The following is a 21798-nucleotide window of genomic DNA, read 5'->3' as shown; positions in this document are numbered from 1 at the left end:
AATGCACCTTGGTGCCTGGGCTCCCTTCTGTGATCAGCTGGACTAGTGTATTGGATTTGTCCCTCAGCTCCCATATCCTCCTATTTTGGAGTTTAACCTGTCCCAATTAGAGATAGTTACCTTCACAACGAGGCACTGGAATAGCATTTTTCTCTTCTTCATCACAAGAAGCAAGGAAAATTCAAGAACTAATTTTCAACGCTTTCTACTACTGGCAGAAGACTTCTGACTTAACGAAGTTGGTTTTCAATATTTTGATGATGGATCGATCATCTACGTTCGCACCAATCTGTGATTTCACTGATTTGGACAAATGTTGAGCATCATAAAGCCAGCTAGTCCTGCCCCCCTCAAAAAAGACCTTCTAGTCCTTTGCTTTCTCATGGACTGCTCTTTGAATTGGTGGTATTTCTTCCAGTGAGTGTGGACTTAGGTATTCATCAACTGAGTGTAGACATCTGTCTTTTGTTACCATTCAGTTCTAAAATTTGGTCATTTCCTTAAGGATTTCTCCCCTTCGTCTTGCTTTTATTGTTTGTAGGAGGATGGGGATGGCTTTTGTCCATCTCTTCCTAATGAGACTGCTTTGTGATCAGAGCATATTTTCAGTGGAATATTGATCAAATGCTTGAACCTTCCTTGGGGATTGGCCATCTTTGTTCATGTTCTTTTTGTTTGTACTTGAGAACTATGTGTATCCTGTTAGTTAAAAGGGTCTTTATGTGTCTGGTATGTTAAGTTTACAGTGGCTAAATAATCCATGTATTATGGAGTTCTGTTTTGTTTTGTCTTTCTCCCTGGCAATTTGATCAAAACATAACCTTTATTGACCTTAGGCTCTTCCATAATGATTGCGACTTTCGCGCTTATTTTCTTGACTATCTTCAGTGCGTTTTCTTCCTACATTAATAATGTTTCTTTGTTTTCTATATATTCTTTATCTTATCTTCCTTGAGATAGAAAGAATGCTCTGTGCTTTTTTTTCTGTACTTACTTGGAAGCTCTTTGCTCTGTTCTTCAAGTGTCTCCATTCAAATTTTTAACCAACAACCTTGCCTGAACTTCTAGATGGATCACACCGACTGTCCCCTGAATAACAAAGAACTTTAAGCAACTTGAGTTCTATTTCCTTCCATTCAAGTTTTTCATGGACACTATAAGCTACCATCTCTCTCAGCATTTCAAATCATCTATAATAATTAATAATAATAATAATAATCTGTCTGATTTCATGAAGTCAACTCTTTTTTTTTTTTTTTCATGGACTCCCATGGAAGTACATTTCTTAGCCACCTCTGGCTTCTTGTATCTACTTGCTTCTAAATCTTCATCTTCATGAAGGATGGCCTTGAGTTTGTGGTTCTCAAAGTGGGTCCGGGAGACTAGGACCATCTAGAACCTAGTTAGAAATGCAACACTTGTGATCTCAACCCAGCCCTATCGGCAATGTGGAGGAGGGCCCAGTGCTCTGTGAGTACGGGCCTTCTCCAGAGTCCTGGTGCTCGTTCGGATCTGAGAGTCTGTCTCATTAGTGGGACCTGGAGAGAAGTTAGTTCTTCTGGACTCAGAGAGGACTTGATGGGCCCCTCTGTTCAGTGACTTTAGCAGATTTTGAAATTCTTGGGGGGGCTTTATTTTCTTCTGTTTAGGAATATTTGTTCATGCCTTCTGACCTCCACTGATGAAAAGAAATAGTGGTTGTGGTGTAATCACCTCTCGTCTGTGGCCCTGAGACACTTTGACTATCTGTGACTGTTGGCGTTTTTCTGTGTCCTGGTAGTCATACCTTCATAGATCACATAAGATTCTAGCTTTATCTTTATACTCCTTTGGGCTCAGTATCTCCTATTCTAGAAAATTCTTACAGTTAGTACCACATTCTTCCTGTTATTTCTTATTCCTGGTGTCAGTAACTCCCTTTGGGTACTGACATCCTTTTACATCTACCTTCTTTCGGCCTTTTTCCTGTTTTCTGGCTTGTTTCTCTCTTACGGATTCAGAAATTTAAACTCTGTAGTCTATACCTTTTTGATTCACTTTGTTATTCAGCAATCACAGTTAGCTACTCAGAAAATCTATTTGAATAATTAAAATGTAGTTGGTTTGTTGTCCATTCTTCTACCCTGTTATTTTTTTTTTATTCACACTTTCAGCTCTAACAGATTCTAACAATTCTAACAAATTCTTTGATAGCCTCTTCCAGATTATTTTTTTGGTTTTTGTTATTGGCATGTGTTATTGTATTTGTTACTACTGTTGTTATATATGCTTGAAAGTGCTTGGAAGGCTACTCCTAGCTCAGTAGTACCCAGGGGAGCTCAATGAACCATGCAGTACTGGGGAGTAAGCCCAGGACTCACACATACAAAGCCTGTGCTCCAGCCTCTGAGCCATCTCCTGGGCCCCAGCTCACTGTTTTTGCTGGTCTAGAGGCATCCAGCCTCTCCCCTGTGTATGGAAACTCTTCCTCGTTGTGGTTTATTGCTTAGTTCTGTTGTGTATGTGTGTGTGTGTGTACGTGTATATGTATGGGTAGGTGAGTGTGAGACTCCCCGTTTCCTCCTTGTGGGACATTTATCACTCCTGCTGTATTTACTGTATTTGTGGTGTGGGTTCTTGTGACCCCCGTGGATGTAACTGTGGTCCTTGTCCCCTGCGGAGGCCTGGCCGTGAGTTGATCACAGTGTTTCTGTTTCTCTCCCCTCTGTCCTGGACAGAAGGTAAGCCTCCTCGCGACGCAGCTCGCGTGGGCCAGCGGGTCGCTTCCTCGTGCCCTTGCAGGCGGATCCTGCCCCGTCAGCTCGCCTCTGGCCCCAGCTCATCCACACCGCAGGCCACTGTCCCCGGGAGAGGGAAACGCAAGTGCCCATGTCCAGGGCCACTGCCCATTTCTCCTCTCCCCCTCTCTTCCTTTCCCTCTCTCCCAGTCTCTCTCTTTCCATCTCTTCTCTCCCCATCTTGCCTCTCTCCCTTTTTTCCCCTTCTCTCTTCTTTCCTTTTCTCCTTCTCTCTTCTCCCTTTCACTCTCCCTTTCTCATTCTTCCTCCCTCTCTTGTCCCTGCCCCTCTTTTTTGGTAGCAGTGCTGCTGTTGCTGGCCTGGGACCTCTCCAATGACAGATGCTCTCACTAGCCCTGCTGTCCACCTCTTTTGGTGCTGCAGGCTAAGGCCAAGCACTGCCCAGAGGTGCTGTTTGCAGGGCCTCATTCAGGGACCAGGGCACACCAGGCTGCACACCTCCCCGCCGCCGCCTCGAGGCTCAATCCTTTGCCCAGTTATTTTGAATTTCTGCTAATCTAGAACCTTGAGTTTGGTCTTGGTTTGAGGGCTTTGTTTTCCTTTGTCCTTCCTTCCTTCTTTCATTCTTTCCTTTCTTCCTTCTTTCCTTCCTCCCTTCCTTTGTTTCTCTTTCTTTCTTTCTTTCTTTCTTTCTTTCTTTCTTTCTTTCTTTCTTTCTTTCTTTCTTTCTTTCTTTCTTTCTTTCTTTCTTTCTTTCTTTCTTTCTTTCTTTCTTTCTTCTCTCTTTCTCTTTCTTTTTCTTTATTTTCTTTATTTGGGGTGGTGTCAGAGATGAAGCCCTGTACCTCACCCAAGAAGGGTGCTCCTCCAGAGCTGCCTCCCAGCCACTCTTTTTCCAGCACTTCTCAGCTCACTCACTCTTCTATCTCTTACCCCCTCCTACCCTCTCTCTCTCTTCTTTCTCTTTTCTCTCTCCCCTCTCTCTCTTGTTCTCCCTCTTTCTCTCCCTCTCCCTCTCCCCTTCTCCCTCCCTCTCCTCTCTTTCCCTCCCTCTCTCTCTTGTTGGCCCTTCTTCCCTGTGGCAGCTCTGCACAACATTGCACCCCCATTGTCAGTCACTATTCATTCGCCACGTGTCACCATCAAGCATCGTCCGTGCTGTGGTGCATGGGGTGCTTTCGGTCACCATCTCATGCTTGTGTGACGCTTTGTCCCTGGCCAAGTACTTTGTGACCAGCTGCCGGGAACTCCCAGCAGGCCCCTCAGGAAGGCAGGGGGAACGTCGTGCAGAAAGTGCCACCATCACTTAACTCACTGCACATGCCAGATGCAGGTCCAGCAGCATGAACATGGTGGCCTCACTAGGCATCATGCCAGACCTGGGCCCTGCCCTTAGGAGTGGCAGCCCGTCTTCACTGGGCTACCAGGAGCCGAGACCATTTTCAGCCTCTTGCCCAGAGAAGGCCTGATAAATGCAGGAAGGAGCCTGTCATCCAAGGGCATCCTGCTCTCAAAGTGTTTCCAAGTTAAACCGTGTCTCAGTCTCAGACAAAGCCCATCTGGCCCATCTCCCCATGTTCAGCACCGCCCTGTGGGGACATCTCTGTCCCCTCACATCCCCCAACATTTCAGGAGGAGAATGTGGAAATGGACACTTGGGCCTGCTCGTGGTTCCCATGTCAGGGCAGAGCACATGCCGGGGGAGGTCCTGGGTTTCATCCCCAGCACCATGTGGCCCCAGAGCAATTTTAGAACAGAAACAAAACCTCCTTTTCCGTCTCAGGAACTGCCTCTTGGAGAGGAGAGAGGAGTTCCAGAGGCCAGCAGCCATATCCCAGCTTCCACCCACCTGTCCTCAAGGAAGAGGAAGCCAAGAGAGTCAGAGTCTCCAGGACCCGAAACAACAATCCCCCCAGGGGAGCGCCCCCATGCCCAGGCGCCTTTCTGAAGCCTGCTCCCTGAGCCCTGCTGAGCTATCAGAATTCATACTGATAGTTCACACCATCATCTTTTTTTATTTCAGTATTTATTTTGGGGTGTGTGCAGGGGGCAAAAACAAACAAACAAACAAAAGTCATTGCAGTCACTCAGAGTTTTGGAAACCAAAGGACCCCAGAGCCCATTTAAACCGTTCTTAAGAAAACCCCTAATGGACACTGGCTCTGGAATTCTGATCCGAGTGCCAGAAGAAACCACATTTCCAGCCTCCTGTGAGGTCGCTGGCTGACTGCCTTCCTTCCTGAGCTGTTGGTCCACCTCCTCACACTAACCCTCGGCACTGCCTTGAGGCCCTCTGCCCCTGTACACATCCAAGGGGAAATAGGCTAAGACAATTTGGGTTTCTCCCCAAAATGCTCACCCATGGAAATAAGTGCTCAAGAATAACCTTTTGAATAAATCAGCAAACCAACTAAATCGCCAAAGAAAGAAAAATAGAAAATCATTTTCTTCCTTTCTTTTTTTCTTTTTTGCCACTTTGGTGGTACAAAGAATAGCCCCCAAAATCTTAATTTGTTATATATTTGATATGGTATTGATCAAGCCAAAAGCTACAAAACTCTCTTAATCAAGCGCTCTGAGAACAATGTGCAATATTTTTCTCTTATTGTGGTGACTGACAAAATTCTTAACTTTTCTGGAATCAGAAGTCATACATGATTTCCTCTATTTTTTGCCCAAAATAAATAGAGCCGATGGTCAAACGTGGTGATCGGTGAGAAATCAAGTGGAGACCAACATCGGAACCTCAGAAGGGCCTAGGAAGCAGAAACCACCTTTGAAGGGCCGTCAGGAAGATCTTTCCTGGCTCTCAAAAGTCACAGTAAACCCCCAACATGACCGTTGTTTTCTGTTCTGGCTCAATTATTAGTTATGTGATTGTGTCTCAAAACAGAACAAAGAAAGGAAGCTTCTGGTCTTTCTCTCTCCTCCTGCCCCCCTGTGAGCCCTTGAAACTATAAATGCAGAGGCCAAGTGCTCAAGTGCTTACGTTCCCCACCACCATCACCACCATCACCAGCTATGCAGCTGGTAGTTCTGAAGATGTGGCTCTCATGTTTATATGAAGGGGACTCCTTCCTGCTTCGTAAATGTTGACCACTGTGAGCTATGTCAGTCCCCTGAATTTGGGCCTCTGGCTCTTGGATCTTGTCTGGCAGCAGCTTTACAACCTAATCGATGAAAATCAACACAGCCACTTAAAACTCTCAGTCACCCTTTGCCTGAAGAGACTCCAGGACTTTTGAAACTTGGTTCAGTACCACCTGAAACTATCCTAAGCCCAGGACAAACATTTTGACTCAGAGTTGAAGTCTACTGTCTACCTACAACTCTCTTCCTGGACAAGAGCATCAGTACACTTGACTTTCATTTCCTCTCAATGGTTTTTAAAGCTTAATCAGTCTTCTCTGAATGATAGCAAAATTTATTTGGGCCCTTGTATACATTCATCAGAGCTAGTGGCTCTTACCTAAACAATGGCCAGAACCTTAAAGTTTCTACCGGACTCAGATAACAGTCAAACTGTCACGTGGAAATGTCTTTAAGTCACATAACCTGTGCCTAAGTGATTCCTTGAAGGTCAGTGTCTTCGTTTTCAGGAGTGAAAACCTGTTGCTAGAATATTCTGACCTGCTAGGCAGACAATATCAGTGAGTAAGAAGTTCAGGGTTGTTGGATTCATGAAATTCTCTGAACACTGATGAGCAAATTAATGCCTTGTGTATTTATTGTTCGTGTTGCTAATATCTACACATTTATCTTCCAGGCTGTTCCTTACTCCCGAGAATTTAAACAGAAATACGACTACTTTAGGAAGAAATTGAAGAAACCTGTGAGTAACATACGTTCCCAAAATTCCTCTTCTGTGAGTGGACAGGGACACTGTGAGAAAACTCTGTGTGTGTTTGTGTGTGTGTGTGTGTGTGTGTGTGTGTGTGTGTGTGTGTGTGTGTGTGTGTCTACTGAGACTATTACCTTTTTGCATTGCACTTTGATCCATCTAGATCTCTTGTCTGGTTTTTCTTTTCAGTAGAATGGGTAAGTGAAGAATTTATTTTTTTTTTAACATTTTATCTGAGGCATTGTGATTTACAGTGATTATTTATGGCTTTATTTCCTGCCTACTATCTTCCGCCTCCATGCCCTCTGTGAGTGCCTGCCGTTCCCCTCCTGTCCCCTAATCTCATCACACTGGGCTCAGTTCTCCAGACTGTTGCTTATTTTTTTCTATTCCCTTTCCTCATTTGTCATTTCTTTCATTGTCTCATATGTTCTTGCTTTTTACATCCATATCTGAGGTCTATTATGATTCTTACAAGATGTCAAATAATTTGGGCCTACTGAAAAAAAATCTGGACAAGCTTTTTACCAGAGATGGTAGTAAGCCTGTTGAATTTGGTCCAGATCAGTACTTGTCCCAAAAAGGGTGGAAGTTCTTCCTTTCAGTTTCAAATTTCTAGCAAACAGCACTTCCTTATTCTGTGATCCCATGTGTCAAGTTCACGGATCATTTTCTGATTCATTGATGATTCTCCCTAAAGATGTTGACAATATAAAGACACCCAATAAAGTATTTTTGGGAACCATACCTGGCGATGCTTGGGGATTACTCCTGGTGGGCTCGGGGGAGTATATGGGATGACAGAGATCATCCCATATACTCCTGGGTTGGCCACGTGTAAGGCAAATGTCTTATCAGCTGTGCTATCACTCTGGATCACCCAGTAAAGTCTTTGTGGTTTGAATTTTGATTTTCATATGTTCCCCGCCAAGACTTCCCAGGCTGTCTGCTTACCCATTCTCTCCTCAGCTTTCCACCCTCTTGCAGGGTTGGCCACAGTGTAGACATCGCTCCTGGCTCTGTCTTCCTCATTGAGGCCGAGTCACAGAGTGTCCAGGCAGGGAGCCAATGGCCATGCCCTGGCCCCTGGCTTTCCCAACTCCTGCCCTTGGTAGAGAAAGTATATCCTGACTCACTCCAGGATCTTCCCCTGAACCCTTTGCCTACCTCTCTCACCTCCATGAGCTCCCAAAAGCCACTTTGGATAAGTTGCACAGGCCACGGGCTCTTGATGAATGTCCTGCTTATTCCTGCCACAGGCAGTGAACCCCAAAGGTCTCTCACCTACCCACCACTCTCCCCCAAAACCATCCCTCTGTGGGCTTATGGGAAGCTGCCTGCACCCAAACAGGCTGGTTTTCTGGAAGGTACCATGACATAGAAGATGATGGACATGTGTGTGTTTCTTCTCTCTGTTCTTTCCAGGCCGATATCCCAAATCGCTTTGAAATGAAACTCCACAGAAGCAACATATTTGAGGAGTCCTACCGGAGAATCATGTCTGTGAAAAGGCCTGATGTCCTCAAAGCCAGACTGTGGATTGAGTTCGAGTCGGAGAAAGGGCTGGATTACGGCGGCGTGGCCAGGGAGTGGTTCTTCCTGCTATCCAAGGAGATGTTCAACCCCTACTACGGGCTCTTTGAGTACTCGGCAACGTGAGTAGATGATGGAGTATGCCTGGTCCGGGCCCCCTACTCAACCACCAAAAGAGTATTTGGGCCAAGTGGAAGGGAAAGGACCCGAGAAGGAGTCCAGGAGAAAGGCGTTTGCCTGTACGTGGTCCACCTGAGTGTGATACCCAGCACACTACCAAGCCATACCAGGAGTGATTTCCTAGCAGTCAGGAGTCAGCCTTGAACATCACCCAGGGATTCACTCACTGAAGATGTGACCACTACTGGCTTTGGTCAGCCATGTGTTGGAAGCAGACTGTGATGCCCCTGTGACATACATAACATGCTCTGGGTACATATAAATGAGTCTGCTCTCATCTGGGCACTCCCAACATTACCACAGAAATGTTCCAGTCCCAGGGGTGAAAAACATAAGGCAGTTTCTGTCACCATGTGACATCAGTTCAGGAGGAGAATGTGTCATTGCCATTGCTCAGAATTGTCCCTTAAGTGTGAGATGTTTCTGGAGGGACAGAGCTGATGGCTGGATGGACCAGGAAAAACTCCCTCCAAACCTGAAGGCACAGCTTTGCGGGACCCAGCCAGAACCCTTCTCTGTCTGAGTCCCCATCATTTCCATGTTTAAGATGTTGATACTAGTGTTTCTTGGGAATCAGACCTCGGCTGCATCTAAGGTCACGTGTCCCCCTCTTCCAGGCTCAGGCAGTGGTTGCCCTGGTGATGGTCAGCCCCAAAGACCCCTCTTGGTTGCACTGCCTGAGAATCTCCCAGTTTCTGTGCTGTTTCTGAGCTCCATGAAAGTTGCACCATATAAAACACAAGCACTGGAATTGGAGCAATAGCACAGTAGGGAGGGTTTTTTGCCTCATATGTGGCCAACGACCCAAGTTTGATCCCCAGCATCCCATATAGTCCCCCAAGCCTTCCAGGAGTGATTCCTGAGCACAGAGCCAGGAGTAACCCCTCAGTGCTGCTGGTGTGACCCAAAAACCAAATAAATACACTAACAACTACCATGACAATAATAGAGGAATACAATGCCTGTTTCTAAGACAGGCAAGGGTTGGGGGAGGAGGGAAATGGGGGACATTGATTGTGGAAAAATTACATTGGTGAAGGGGGCGTGTACATTCAATGTCAAAAATCTAACTATGAACATTTTTGAAACCACAGTGCTTAAACCAAGAAATTATTTTTAAAAAAAATAAGAATTAGCCACAAGGTTTTGGTATCAAGACTCCTGGGAAAGGGGCTCCCTGGGCCAAACCACCCTCACCAGCTTTCCCCTTCCCTAAGCTAAGGCAGCTGCACATTCTTGCAGCTCTTGTTTAAAATACAGTGAGGGGGGCCCTGGGCAATAGCACAGCAGGGAGGGCACTTGCCTTCATGCAGCCAACCCAGGTTCAAGTCCCCATGTAGGCCCATGAATTTCTCTGGGAGTGAAATGAATACTGGTTGGCCCAAGGAATAAAATAATGGTGCTTTTTCTCTCACTGTCTTCCTCACAAAGGGACAACTACACACTGCAGATCAATCCCAATTCAGGCCTGTGCAATGAGGATCACCTGTCATACTTCACCTTCATTGGCAGAGTGGCTGGGCTGGCCGTGTTCCATGGGAAGCTTCTAGACGGTGAGTGATCACATCTCCAGAGTGGCAGTATGCGGGGGGCTGTGCTGGCTTTTTGGGCTGCCCCCTTCCCTGACGATCGCCCAGACTCCATTAGCACTTCTCTCCTCGGCAAGCTGCTAGGTCAAAGCTGCCTGGTATCAGGGTATTGTTTCCCCTGCTTTCATTTTCCTTTAAGCTTTGATGTTCACACACATGTACATTCTCTCTCTCTCTCTCTCTCTCTCTCTCTCTCTCTCTCTCTCTCTCTCTCTCTCATTCATTCACTCTTTCACACACCCTTTTCATGTGTTTCTGACTCAATGTGACATGCTGGACACTGTATCTGGGCCTTTTACTCCCTCAATTTGACTTTCAGCGACAGGTTGGCTGGCAATGAATGGAAAGCTCGTTAAAAGGTCCATTTAGGTGCCAGAGCAATAACACAGCAATAGGGCATTTGCTTTGCACATGGCTGATCTGGGACGAACCAGGTTCAATTTCCGGCATCCCACATGGTCCCCTGAGCCTGCCAGGAATGATCTCTGAGCACAGCCAGAAGTGGCCCCTAAGCAGTGCCCAGTGTGGCCCCAAAATCTAAATAAATAAATAAATAAAATAAATAAATGAATGAATGAAATGAATAGATGTTTTCAAAAAAAGGAAAGATCCATTGACACAATCAGATCCATATACCCCCTGCCAGGGTTCCCTTATTCCCCAAATACTGCATCTTAGAAGGTGAAGTGACCAAGAATAATTTCAGAGCAGGACTGTGGCCTATCAGGCCAAGTAACAAGCCACTCATCCGTGAGGTAGAGTGGAAAGATTGTGTAAGTTTTTCAGGGGGCTTATGGAGTCAGTAATAAGATCCTCTCTCAGGATCTGTCTGTGTATAGGTTCCTAGGGATGTTTGATCCTAAACCCCTTTTCTTTAAAAGAAAATCACTCAGCACCCATGTAAATCTACCTTCTTGGCAATATGAGGTGCCAGAGATCAACCCTTGTTGTCCAACCCTTGTTGGACAGGGTAAGTGCCTGTCAAAGTCAAAGCTGCATCCTCCAGCCCTTCTCCCCTCTTGGAGGGAACAAAGAGAAGGCACTGTTTTCTAGGATTAATACCTACCATCGCCCACTCTCCCCCAAACCCCCAAGCCTGGGTCACTGCTGCTTACATTGGGAAATGCTGATCTGTAATCTCAAAAAAAAGACTTTTTAAGGATTTCCTCACTGCAGAAGCAGTTAAGGCCCAAGAAATGGCACCACAATTAGGTTGAGTACCTAGCAAGCAACCCATTTGGGCTCTGTCACCAGCACCACGTAAGTCCCCAAAAGCATCACCAGTTGTGGCCCTGGAGGCCCCTGAGCCAGGAGGCCCCAAAAACTACCACAGTGGCCTAGGCATGATAGAACAGGCCCAAGCAGCACCATAACCTCAGGACTTGCATTCAAGTGCCAGTCCAGATAGCCCAGTGTAAAATAAAACTCCATGAGTTTTGAGATCACCCCAGGCACCATATTTCTAAACCCCAAGCAGCCAGGTCTGAAGAAGCTGGGTAGCAATGAAGAAATAATAAACGAAGTCAGTTAGGAAAGTATGATCATGGCCTCTGTGGCCTTTGACCGTGTGTACTCTCTGCCTGAGCCAAAAAGCCAGAACTCCACCTTTATTAAAGCCAATTCCCAATACCAGGAGGGGAAAAGTTGAGTAACCCAGGTGAGCTTTTACGTACTAAAAGAGAGATTTACAGGAAAATGCAAGATGGGAAAACTTTTGTTTGGGGTTGATAGCTGGGTGTCATCTTACAGCTGAGTCTTCTGGAGCTTCCAAATCTCTTGAACACCTCTTGGGAACATGAAACAGAAGCCCCAATCCCACAGACTGGTGCAGTGCAGGTCTGGAAGCAGATGCCCACACAGGAAATAATCCATGCAAGATTGAAGATAATAAAAATAGGTTCAGGAAAATTCCATCACAAGCTTTCCATTCTCCAGCAAAAGATCAGAAGCAGATAGACTAGATATGGAAACTGCAACTGCAACCATCTTTTCCCTGAGACCCGAGGTCTTTATTGGGAAGAGAAAGATTACCCCCTAGTGTGGAGAACAAGTAGGGATAAAGTACCAATCTAAAGATACTTCCAGTCCATGAGTGACAAGCACCAGCAAAGAAGAATTATCCTGAATACAATGAAAACCAGTTACTCCAACAGGAGTACCTGCAGAAAAAGCACAGTTGAGTTTTGATGGATGTGGGAGATGTGGGGTGGGGGATGTGGGAGATGAAATGACTCCAGCGGAGAACTCACATGTTACTGTGAATGTCTTAGTCAGTCCCTTACTAAAAGCTGCCCAGATGTCTTGCCTGTCTACAGCAGTGTCAGCAGAACATGTGTGTAGAATGAGTCATTCTTCTGACAGTTCAATGAGGGGACCAGAAAAAGTATTCCCAGCAAGAGCAAAGCTCCCCCACCCCGGTGCCTTCTGTCCAGATCTGTGAATTGGTTTCCCCCACGATACATCTGTGTTTGATGGATGAGAAGGAAGATATACTAAAGGCAGGATTAGCCGAGATCTTTTGGAGTCAAACTTGATTTGCATGGCCTTGTGCGTCAGACACAAGACAGAATCTGAGACAAGATTAGTAAAAGGAGGTCTTGAACCTGGATTTGAGCCAATAAAAAGTGGGTGAGATTGGTTAATAATAGGAGTAAAGAAGCCAGCTTCAAAAGAGCTCAAACCTGTGTAGAGTGGCTCTCAGGTGGAAACTCCAGAACTCTGGTGGAGACCATCACATGTTGGAAGACTTGGGGGTACGGTAGTTGAGGAAGGAGGCGGAAGCATTGACGCCGATCACACGACCACTATGGCAAGACATTGGGATGTGTCCATTGCATCTACCGAACCTTCACTTTCTAGTAAAGTGCCAGTATCCCCTGTACTAGCTCATGGCTAGTGACCAGCATCTTGGATTTTAGGGTTTCGCTTTTGGTGGGGAAGTAACTGCTCCCTTTCCCAATTAGGGAAGTACTGTGAGCACCTGTGAGCTTTCTTTAGCTACAGGTGTGGGGTCAGGCCATGGATTGGGGCCTATGGGACTTGCAGAGGCCAGTGAGGGGTGACAGGGTGAGGGACCCCTGCTCACTGCAGAAAAGGAGCTGAGGCTACAGTGTGGCCCAGCATGGGAGCTTGGAGAGGCTTTGGGGGACAAGGGGTTGGCCCTGCCTGGAGCGTGTTAGGGTGGAAGGGTGCCAGGGAAGGAGCAAGGACTGGGACATAGGAGCAGTGGGTTTGGGGATAGGGGACTCCCAATCAAGCAAGAATCAGGCCACCTGAATGTTTACTGCTTCTCCAGAGGGGAGCAGGCATAACTGTAGCCTCACCAGCTCCCTGTCCAGGGGGTGTGACATCCAGCCACCCAGATCCCAGAGAAGTTATGTGTGGAAACAGCCTGGGGCCTGTGCCCCAGGTCTTGTGTGAGGGAATTTTGAAGTTGGATTGGGGAGTCTCTGCATCCCCCTTTTTTGTCCCTGAAGGTGGTCCAGCCCCCAGATAGCTCCCACTGTCCTTCTGTCCCAGCCCCATCTGGCTGCCCCCAGACTCGGGGCCCTTCGCCCTGCCCACCTGCACCCTGTGCACCTCCCCAAACCCCTTACCTGTTTCTTGCAGTGTTGGTGCCAAAACTTTGAGTTAGTTTTCTACTTCCCAGAGCCTTGCCACCTTCCTCCCCACTGTTTCCATCTGTGTCTCTGTCCCCCTCCTCATCAAACCCAGTCCCAAAAGACTGCCTCAGGCCCTTGCAGGGCTGCCACAAAAGGTTATCAGATGTTCTGTCTTGTCTGCCTGTCCTGTCTGTTCAGTCATTTCTGTCCTACAAGTGGAACTGGGGCCAAAGAGATGCTGAAAGGGCTGAGCATAAACTGTGCCTGCAGGACACGGGACTTAGTCCCTTTAACATATGGGTCCTCGAGTTCTACTGTAATTGATCCCCTATAATGAAGCACTCCTGGGCTCAATCCTTGCTACCTTTGGGGTTTCCAAGCCCTAATGGGCTCCATCCCTGTACCCTTGGGATCCCCAAGCACTGCTGAGCTCAAACCCTAGACCCTTGGGGTCTCCTAGCACCACTGAGGTACCTGAAAGCAAGCTGTCTGCTCGCTGTGGTCAGCTCCTGAACCAACCCTTCTCCCTCAGGATTCTTCATCAGACCCTTTTACAAGATGATGCTCGGGAAGCAAATCACACTGAACGACATGGAGTCTGTGGTGAGTTACCCAGTGGGCCTGTCCACCAGGCTGGCCCCTGTGTTTACCTCCTGCTGACTCCTCAGTGGGTTTCTGGGCCTGAAGGACACCCCTGTGGCTAGTCCTGGATGAGGACAGTGTTGGCCAAGCATGGAGAACCCGGGAAGGGAACCAGCTCCTTCCCCAGGACCATGTTTGAAGCCTGAACCCCCCGACCCCCAAGGACAGCATGAGTCTCAGAGTGGGGAGCTTTTCCCTGGTGCTTAGTCTAGTGGGGTGGCCTTCGACTAATAGACTATTTGACTATTGAAACTAATGCCCGTTTCCTGCATCATTCCTACAGGACAGCGAGTACTACAACTCTCTGAAGTGGATCTTAGAGAATGATCCCACGGAACTGGACCTCATGTTCTGCATCGATGAAGAGAACTTCGGACAGGTAAGGCTTGGCCCAGCTTGCAGCCTGGGCTTACTGCTCATTGAAAGCCAATTCCCTGGTATCACACTAGGAACTCAGGTCCCTGGCGTGCCAGCCCGGACTCCAACTAGTGCTGGCGTGTGCTCAGATCCAGGTGAGCAGCCTCAGCGCTCTCATCATAAAGGACATACGTGATGAATTTTGATGCTGGGGTGAAAATCTATTTCCAACCTCATCAGCAGTCAAGCTTTCCATTCAGTAGTTCCTTGAAGTAAGGTCTACTTTGGTGTCAGGAACTTGCTGGAAAAAGAACTGGGCTTCTATATATTGGCTTGTGTTGTTGGTCTCTGATAGAATGTGCCAGTGGTCCAATCAGCCACAGAAGCCAACAAGTGAACTCTGTAATAGATGGCAGCCCTAGGGCCGGAGAGATGGCATAGAGGTAAGGCATTTGCCTTGATTGCAGAAGGACAGTGGTTCAAATCCTGGCATCCCATATGGTTCCCCGTCCCAAAATCACCAAGAGTGATTTCTGAGCATAGAGCCAGGAGTAACCCCTGAGCGCTGCTGGGTGTGGCCAAAAAAAAAAAAAAAAAAAAGAAAAGAAAGAAAGAAAGAAAAAGAAATAGAGATGGCAGCCCCAAAGCCAGAGTGATAGTACAGTGCCAGCATCCCATATGGTCCCCTGAACCCACTGGGAGTGATTCCTGCATGCGGAATCAAGAATAACCCCTGACCACTGCTAGTATGCCAAAAAATAGATCAGCTAACTAAATAAATGGCAGTCCCGGCTTATCAAACATCACCGCAGGGCAATGCCTGAGTCTCACTCACCAGCCTCCAGGAATCAGTGATTCCTGGGTTTCCTGCCTGCCTCAGGAGAATGCTCAAAGGCTTGTCTCCCCACTGTGCTCAGTAGAAGAACAAGCCAGCAGCTCCCAAGGAAAATTGGATCGGAGAGGCAGAGTAGAGAGATGGGGGTGTAAGCTAAAAATGGAGTGAGAGAAATTCAGGCTGGGGAACAAAATGCTGCCTCTGTGCGTGTGGAGCTGTGGGGAACCTACCCAACCTCAGCACATTCAGACTTCACCCACGTCTGTGTGTGCTCTGGTTCTTTGTAAGAGGGTTTATCCATCTTTTTTTTTTAATGACTCCAGAATCTAATTTTCAGAAACACACAAAGCACATCTGGATTCAGAGCCCCCTGTGCTGGCAGATGTGTCCTGTCTTTTCCACTAGGCTTAATTAGTTTCGTGATAAACGAGTTACAGATGAAAACATCGCACAACTCCTTGGTGGCTAGTGTGTGAGGAATAATTAAAACTCATAAATAACACTCTGCAAATTGCCTGTCTTGATCAGAGCTTTAAATAATGCACCTTTTTTTTAATAATGCATCATTTTGACAGTTTTATTTATCTTGTTTATTTGCTTATTTGGTTTTTGTTTTTTTGGCCACCTCCAGTGATGCTCAGATGTTACTCCTGGTAGTGCTCAGGGGACCATATAGGATGCCAGGGATCAAACCTGGATTGACCACTTGCAAAAGCAAGTGTCCTCCTGGTATACTCTCTCCAGCTTGCATCTTGTTGAATTAAAAAACCGTGTTAGACCTTTCCTGATGTTTGGAGTCCATTGCTGGGAAATATTTCTTTTTGGGGGTGTGTGGCCACACCTGGCAGTGCTCAGGGGTTACTCCTGGCTATTTGCTCAGAAATAGCTCCTGGCAGGCACAGGGGACCATATGGGACGCCGGGATTCGAACCAACTTGCTTGCAAGGCAAACACCGTTGTGCTATCTCTCCGGCCCCAATTTTTCTAAAGAAATGTTGTTTCTCTTCTAAGTTAAGACATTACTCAGGGACAGTCTGCCAAATAACCTTGTGACATATGATCACTGCTTTTCCTCTTTGCAATTACAGACTTACCAAGTGGATCTAAAGCCCAATGGGTCAGAGATAATGGTCACCAATGAAAACAAAAGGGAATATATTGAGTATGTATCCGTATGCTTCCTTTGCTTTATTTTCTTGGGATTGGCTGGATGTTTTGTGCCAAGTCACCTCATGTATGTGACCAACGTGCTCTGAATACCGGGAACCCCTGACTGACCTGTCTTGAGCAAGTCAGAAATCAGTTCCAGCCTGGAAAGAGGATGTTTCTTGGGGCTGCTCTGAGTAGCCACATGGAGGTGCTGTGACAGGCAGAACAGTGTGACCAATGTATACTGCAGGGTAGCAAGTCTATAGGTGGGCCACAGGTAGTAGGACACAGAAATAGTGAGTCTGAGCTGGAATCAGGACCATGCAAGGACAGGATTGAGACTCTCCCGACTTCTTTGCCCTAATGAAGATGCAGATGATAGAAGTTTCTGGAACTTGCCCAGTGAATTTTTCTGATGTTTGTGTCCTCTTTGGGTTTTTGTTTGTTTTTTGGACCACATTGTGCAGTGCTCATGAGTTACTCCTGGCCCTACATTTAGAAATCATCACACCTGGCAGGCTCAGGGATAGGACCACATGGAATGCTGGGGATAGAACCTGGGTCGGCCATGTGCAAGGCAAAAGTCCTACCCACTGTGCCATCGCTCTGGCTCTTGATGTTTGTCATCCTTTTGACGCCATTCCTGATTTCAGTTTTTGAAACCAAGATTGGAAACCTGGACAGCAATTTTAAGGCAGCAGAAGTTCCTTCTTTCTGGGGGCACGGTCCATCTTCCTCTGTGCTGTAAACAGTGCTTTGGACATACCTTTTAAAGGGCAGCTTTTGGGCTGCTGGGTGTGGTGCAGGGATGAGTTGGGGATCACTGTATTAGGGACCCAGGTCCTCATGTCTGTGTCATGCAGATGACAGCAGGCTCAAGCACCTCCTTCCTGTCATCTCTCTTCGAACATACCAGACCCAACCTGTGGTCATTGCAAACCAGAAATAATGTTTGGATTTTTTTTTTTTTTTTTTTTTTTGGTTTATGGGCCACACCCGGTGATGCTCAGGGGTTACTCCTAGCTATGCGCTCAGAAATTGCTCCCGGCTTGGGGACCATATGGGACGCCAGGGGATCGAGCTGCAGTTCATCCTAGGCTTGCGCAGGCCTTACCCCTTGCACCACCGCTCCGGCCCCCAGAAATAATGTTTTTGAGGATGAATTCTCAGGCAAAAGAGACTGTTTTCCAGGGTCCTTTCACACCATTTGGATATGGGTCTATGAACATCCATGCACATGCACAGCTGGGACACCAAGACAAAGCCTTTTTCCCTTGAGACAGCCTCTTTAATCTTCATTCCACATATTGAAATAAACACAGCCATATGTATAGGCAGCTTGGGTTCATAGTTGCTTGGTTGAGGAGGAAATGTAGAGAGGACTGAGGGTCTCAAGATTCAGTAGTGGAGTTCCTGGCGGACTGTGGGTTCTTCCCACAGGTTGTAGGGAGGGATGTCCATGGCCTGGTGCTGGTTGGGCTCTGACCTGGGGACAAAGGCTGCATGCAGGGGAAGGAGGTGCTCACAGCTACTCTGCTCTTTCCCAGCCTGGTGATCCAGTGGCGGTTTGTGAACAGAGTCCAGAAGCAGATGAACGCCTTCTTGGAGGTACGTGTCTCTCAGGACTCTGGGGGAGAGGCTAGAGAAAACACCCACAATCGACCCCCAAACCCAAACCTGAGAGAGCACTGGGTTGCCGTCTTGTTCAGGGCCTGGTTCTTCCTTCACTGCTGGTTCTCCAGCTGACCTTGGACAGACTCAGTGCAGGCAGAGACCCAGGAAGGTGTTTGCAGCACTTCTTTCTCCAAGGACAGATTTGAGATGCTGGGCTCATTCACACCTTCTGAAAACCTTTTGAAACAGATGTCCTACTGCAAAGGAGTGTGAAAAATTATTCTTAAGATGTGTCTTTGACCTTGCTTGGTTTTTACCAAAGGTCATACTCAGTGGTGCCCAGGGAACACCAGGACTATACCCAACAGTGTTTGGGGACCCTACAAAATGTTGGGGATCACATTCATGGCCTCACTCATACAAGACAAGGGTTCACCATTTGAGCTGTCTTTCTAGCCTCCAACCTGGGTGGGTTTTTTTTGGTGGGGGATAGTGGGAAGGTCAGGGATTAGCTATACCTGATTAGTGCTCAGGGAACCATCTTGCAGAACTAGGGATTAAACCAGTGTCTTGCCACCTGTAATGTCTCTCTACTCCCACCCCAATTGAGCTTTTTAATCTTATTTAAAGCCATGCTGTACTAAAGAGCAGAGCAAACACTTCTCCCATCCACTCATGAAATACCAGAGCCAGGGGATGTAGAGCACTTGCTTTCCTTGTATGAGGTCCTGGATTCCATCCCCAGTACAGCGAAAGAAAACATAGTTTTAAGTTCCTAATGCCAGCCATGCACTGTAGAAGTCCCTAGCTAAAAATCTGGGGGGAGAGGAGGGATGTTGTCATTTTTCAAAAATTATTTGCTTTGGGGCCAGAGAGGTGGTGCTAGAGGTAAGGTGTCTGCCTTGCAAGCGCTAGCCAAGGAAGGACCGTGGTTCGATCCCCCAGCGTCCCATATGGTCCCCCCAAGCCAGGGGCAATTTTCTGAGTGCTTAACCCCTGAGCATCAAACAGGTGTGGCCCCCAAAAAATCATTTGCTTTGACCTAAATTCTCTTACAGAATATTTCGAACAATAATAATATAATAATAGGAACAGCTATTAGTTACCCTAATAATATTTTAAGGGAGTATATAATACAGAGGACCTGCATTGGTAGCCTAAGATCAATCTCTAACATCACATGGTCCCCACCACCCTGTGTGCAAGGACCACCTTACTCCCCACCAAAGAAATACCTAACTTTGCAGCAAGCCCCAAGTGTGTGGTCTGCTCTTCACGAACAGTAGAATTGTTCATTCACATGTCCCCATATCAGCCCAGGATGCAGGATTCATGCCGACCTAGTAACCCTGGGTACTTAGAGAGAAGTTCTGAATGCCTCACCTGAGTCTGCTGGGAATAGAGGGGCAGCCCCATGTCTTACTACTTCTTGTCCTGGTGAGCTCGAGACAGTTTTTCAGCTTGTGCTGTGGGGCTGCTCTTTCAGAACATGCTTGCCAGGACCGGAGAGCAAAGGATGGGAAACAGGGACCCACACACTGTCCACTCTGGGTTTGTTTTTTTTTTTTCCTTTAATTTTGGTCCACACCCAGCAGTGTTCAGGGCTCACTCTGCTCTAAGAATCATTCCTGACAGACTCAGAGAACAAATTAGGAGGCCATAGATTGAACCAAGGTTGTCTGTGTGCAAGGCAAGTGCTCTATCCACTGTGCAATCTCTTCAGCTTGACATCAAGTTAGATTGATTCTCATTAGAGGACCAAGAGTTTGTCTCATTCAGTCTCATGTTTTCTCCTGTTTTCTCATTATATAGGCAGTAATGTGGTACTCACATAGATAAATGCCTATTCTTTTCTATTTAATATGGTGCACCATTTATTTAAACACTTCACCCATCTACACACACACACACACACACACACACACACACACACACACACACACACCACACACACACAAACACACCTGCATGCACAGTTGCACTCGCCCATTCTGTAAAGAGGATCAATAACTTTCTGGGAGCCTCTGCTGACCACTTGCCTTTGCTGGGAATCAAACCTGGGTCAGCTGCATGCAAGACAAGTGTCCTCTCCCTCTTCCTGCTATCACTGCAGTGCCAGACTCTGGTTTTGATCCCCAGCACTCCTGGAAAGTACCAGAAATGATCCCTGAGCAGAGCCAGAAGTTGCCCTTGAGTGCCACTGGGTGTGGCTCCAAAACAGAAACAAAAAAGAAGGAAAACCACATGGCCTCTTGATCAATCATAGCCTCTGCCTGAGGAACCTGCATTTTCACGGGGTTTCAGATGTGACCACATGGGGCCCACTGTTCCCCTGGATTCCTGGTGATGCTGTCCCTGCTTGGCCACTGCCATCCATACAGGGGCTGGTTATTCCTGCTAACAGCAATGTTCCTTCTCTTCTTTCAGGGCTTCACAGAACTGCTCCCTATCGACCTGATTAAGATCTTTGATGAGAACGAGCTGGAGGTTTGTGTTGTTCACGTTTTTCATATCAGGATCTTTCTAAAGTGCCCTGACCCTGCTGTGCCTCTCACCCCATCATCATACCGTATTTTAGGTCCAAAAACAGGCTTCTAACCTTTCATCATGGCACTGTGTCCATGTAGTAGTGAATAGGTTTTTATGTGAAACTAGTGCCGTTTTCTTACACAGCTTCACCCCAGTAGTACCCCCGACTTTTACAAAAGGAAAATAGGGTGAGGATATAAAGTCTGCAAGGGACAGTGTGGGGAGATGGGGCAGAGAGGAATTCTGTCCTGTCTCCAGTGGGGCTCACTGGAGGAGTTGGGCAGGATCAGATATTGCTGCTGGTGGCTCTGTTCTGTGTCTTGACCCCCACAAGACAAGTTGGGGTGCTGCTTCTTTGGCAGAGCCTGGGACTGTCTGCAGGGGTGAGATGGGGGGAGGGGTGGAAATGTGCCCTACCCACTGGCGAGGGCTACACCTCTCACCCCCTATGTCATATAATCTTATGTCATGTGACAACCACCAACCTTCCCATCTGTTGTGGAAGGGACCAGGGTTAGGGCAGGAGGTGGTCAGTGCTTGGCCAAGCTTGCAAGGACTCGCTCACACCTCATGCAGGCAGATATCAGGAAGGTGTTGGGGGTGGAGAGGGCCCCAGTACCCCAAGCCTTTCCCAGGAGACACTACTCAGACCCACCTCTGTCTTCTGATCTCAAAACAGAAATTTCTGGGGGCCAGAGATATAGCGCAGCAATAGGGCGTTTGCCTTGCAAGCAGCAGACCCAGGACCAATGGTGGTTCGAATCCCGGCATCCCATATGGTCCCCCTGTGCCTGCCAGGAGCGATTTCTGAGTGGAGTAACCCCTGGGCGCTGGCGGGTATGGCCCAAAACAAACAAAACAAAAACAAAAATCTTCAGGAACTTCTTGTGGTCTCATGGTGTCACCATTGTCTTCACGGGCGGGAATTAGCCTTTGGAGACTCTGGGCTTTGCTCTCACTTCCCTCATGCACTCTCCCCTTCAGTTACTGATGTGCGGCCTTGGGGATGTGGACGTGAATGACTGGAGGCAGCACTCAATCTACAAGAATGGCTACTGCCCCAACCACCCTGTCATCCAGTGGTTCTGGAAGGTATGGAGGCCTCCCTGCCATGGCTGCTCCTCTTCATTCTTTGCTCCTTAGGCTTGGGGCCTGCCAGCTCCAGAAGTGCTTCATTTATAAAATTCTT

The 21798-nt window shown here is 47.3% G+C and overlaps 1 protein-coding gene across 5 annotated transcripts in view; it reads left to right on the top strand.

Moving 5' to 3' along the window:
* The window catches only part of NEDD4L (NEDD4 like E3 ubiquitin protein ligase), a 288404-nt gene that overhangs the window by 257569 nt on the left and 9037 nt on the right, over nt 1-21798 (top strand). For all 5 annotated transcript variants that reach the window (XM_049782053.1, XM_049782051.1, XM_049782050.1 and 2 more), the window contains 9 exons: nt 6505-6570; nt 8005-8234; nt 9724-9845; nt 14016-14086; nt 14409-14504; nt 16406-16479; nt 18014-18074; nt 20508-20567; nt 21594-21701. In XM_049782053.1, the coding sequence (XP_049638010.1) occupies nt 6505-6570; nt 8005-8234; nt 9724-9845; nt 14016-14086; nt 14409-14504; nt 16406-16479; nt 18014-18074; nt 20508-20567; nt 21594-21701 (888 nt within the window). The remainder of the gene's footprint in view (nt 1-6504; nt 6571-8004; nt 8235-9723; nt 9846-14015; nt 14087-14408; nt 14505-16405; nt 16480-18013; nt 18075-20507; nt 20568-21593; nt 21702-21798) is intronic.

This window comes from Suncus etruscus, chromosome 10 (assembly GCF_024139225.1).
Source record: "Suncus etruscus isolate mSunEtr1 chromosome 10, mSunEtr1.pri.cur, whole genome shotgun sequence".
Classification (NCBI taxonomy): Eukaryota; Metazoa; Chordata; class Mammalia; order Eulipotyphla; family Soricidae; genus Suncus; species Suncus etruscus.
This window is presented reverse-complemented; position numbering and strand designations above follow the sequence as displayed.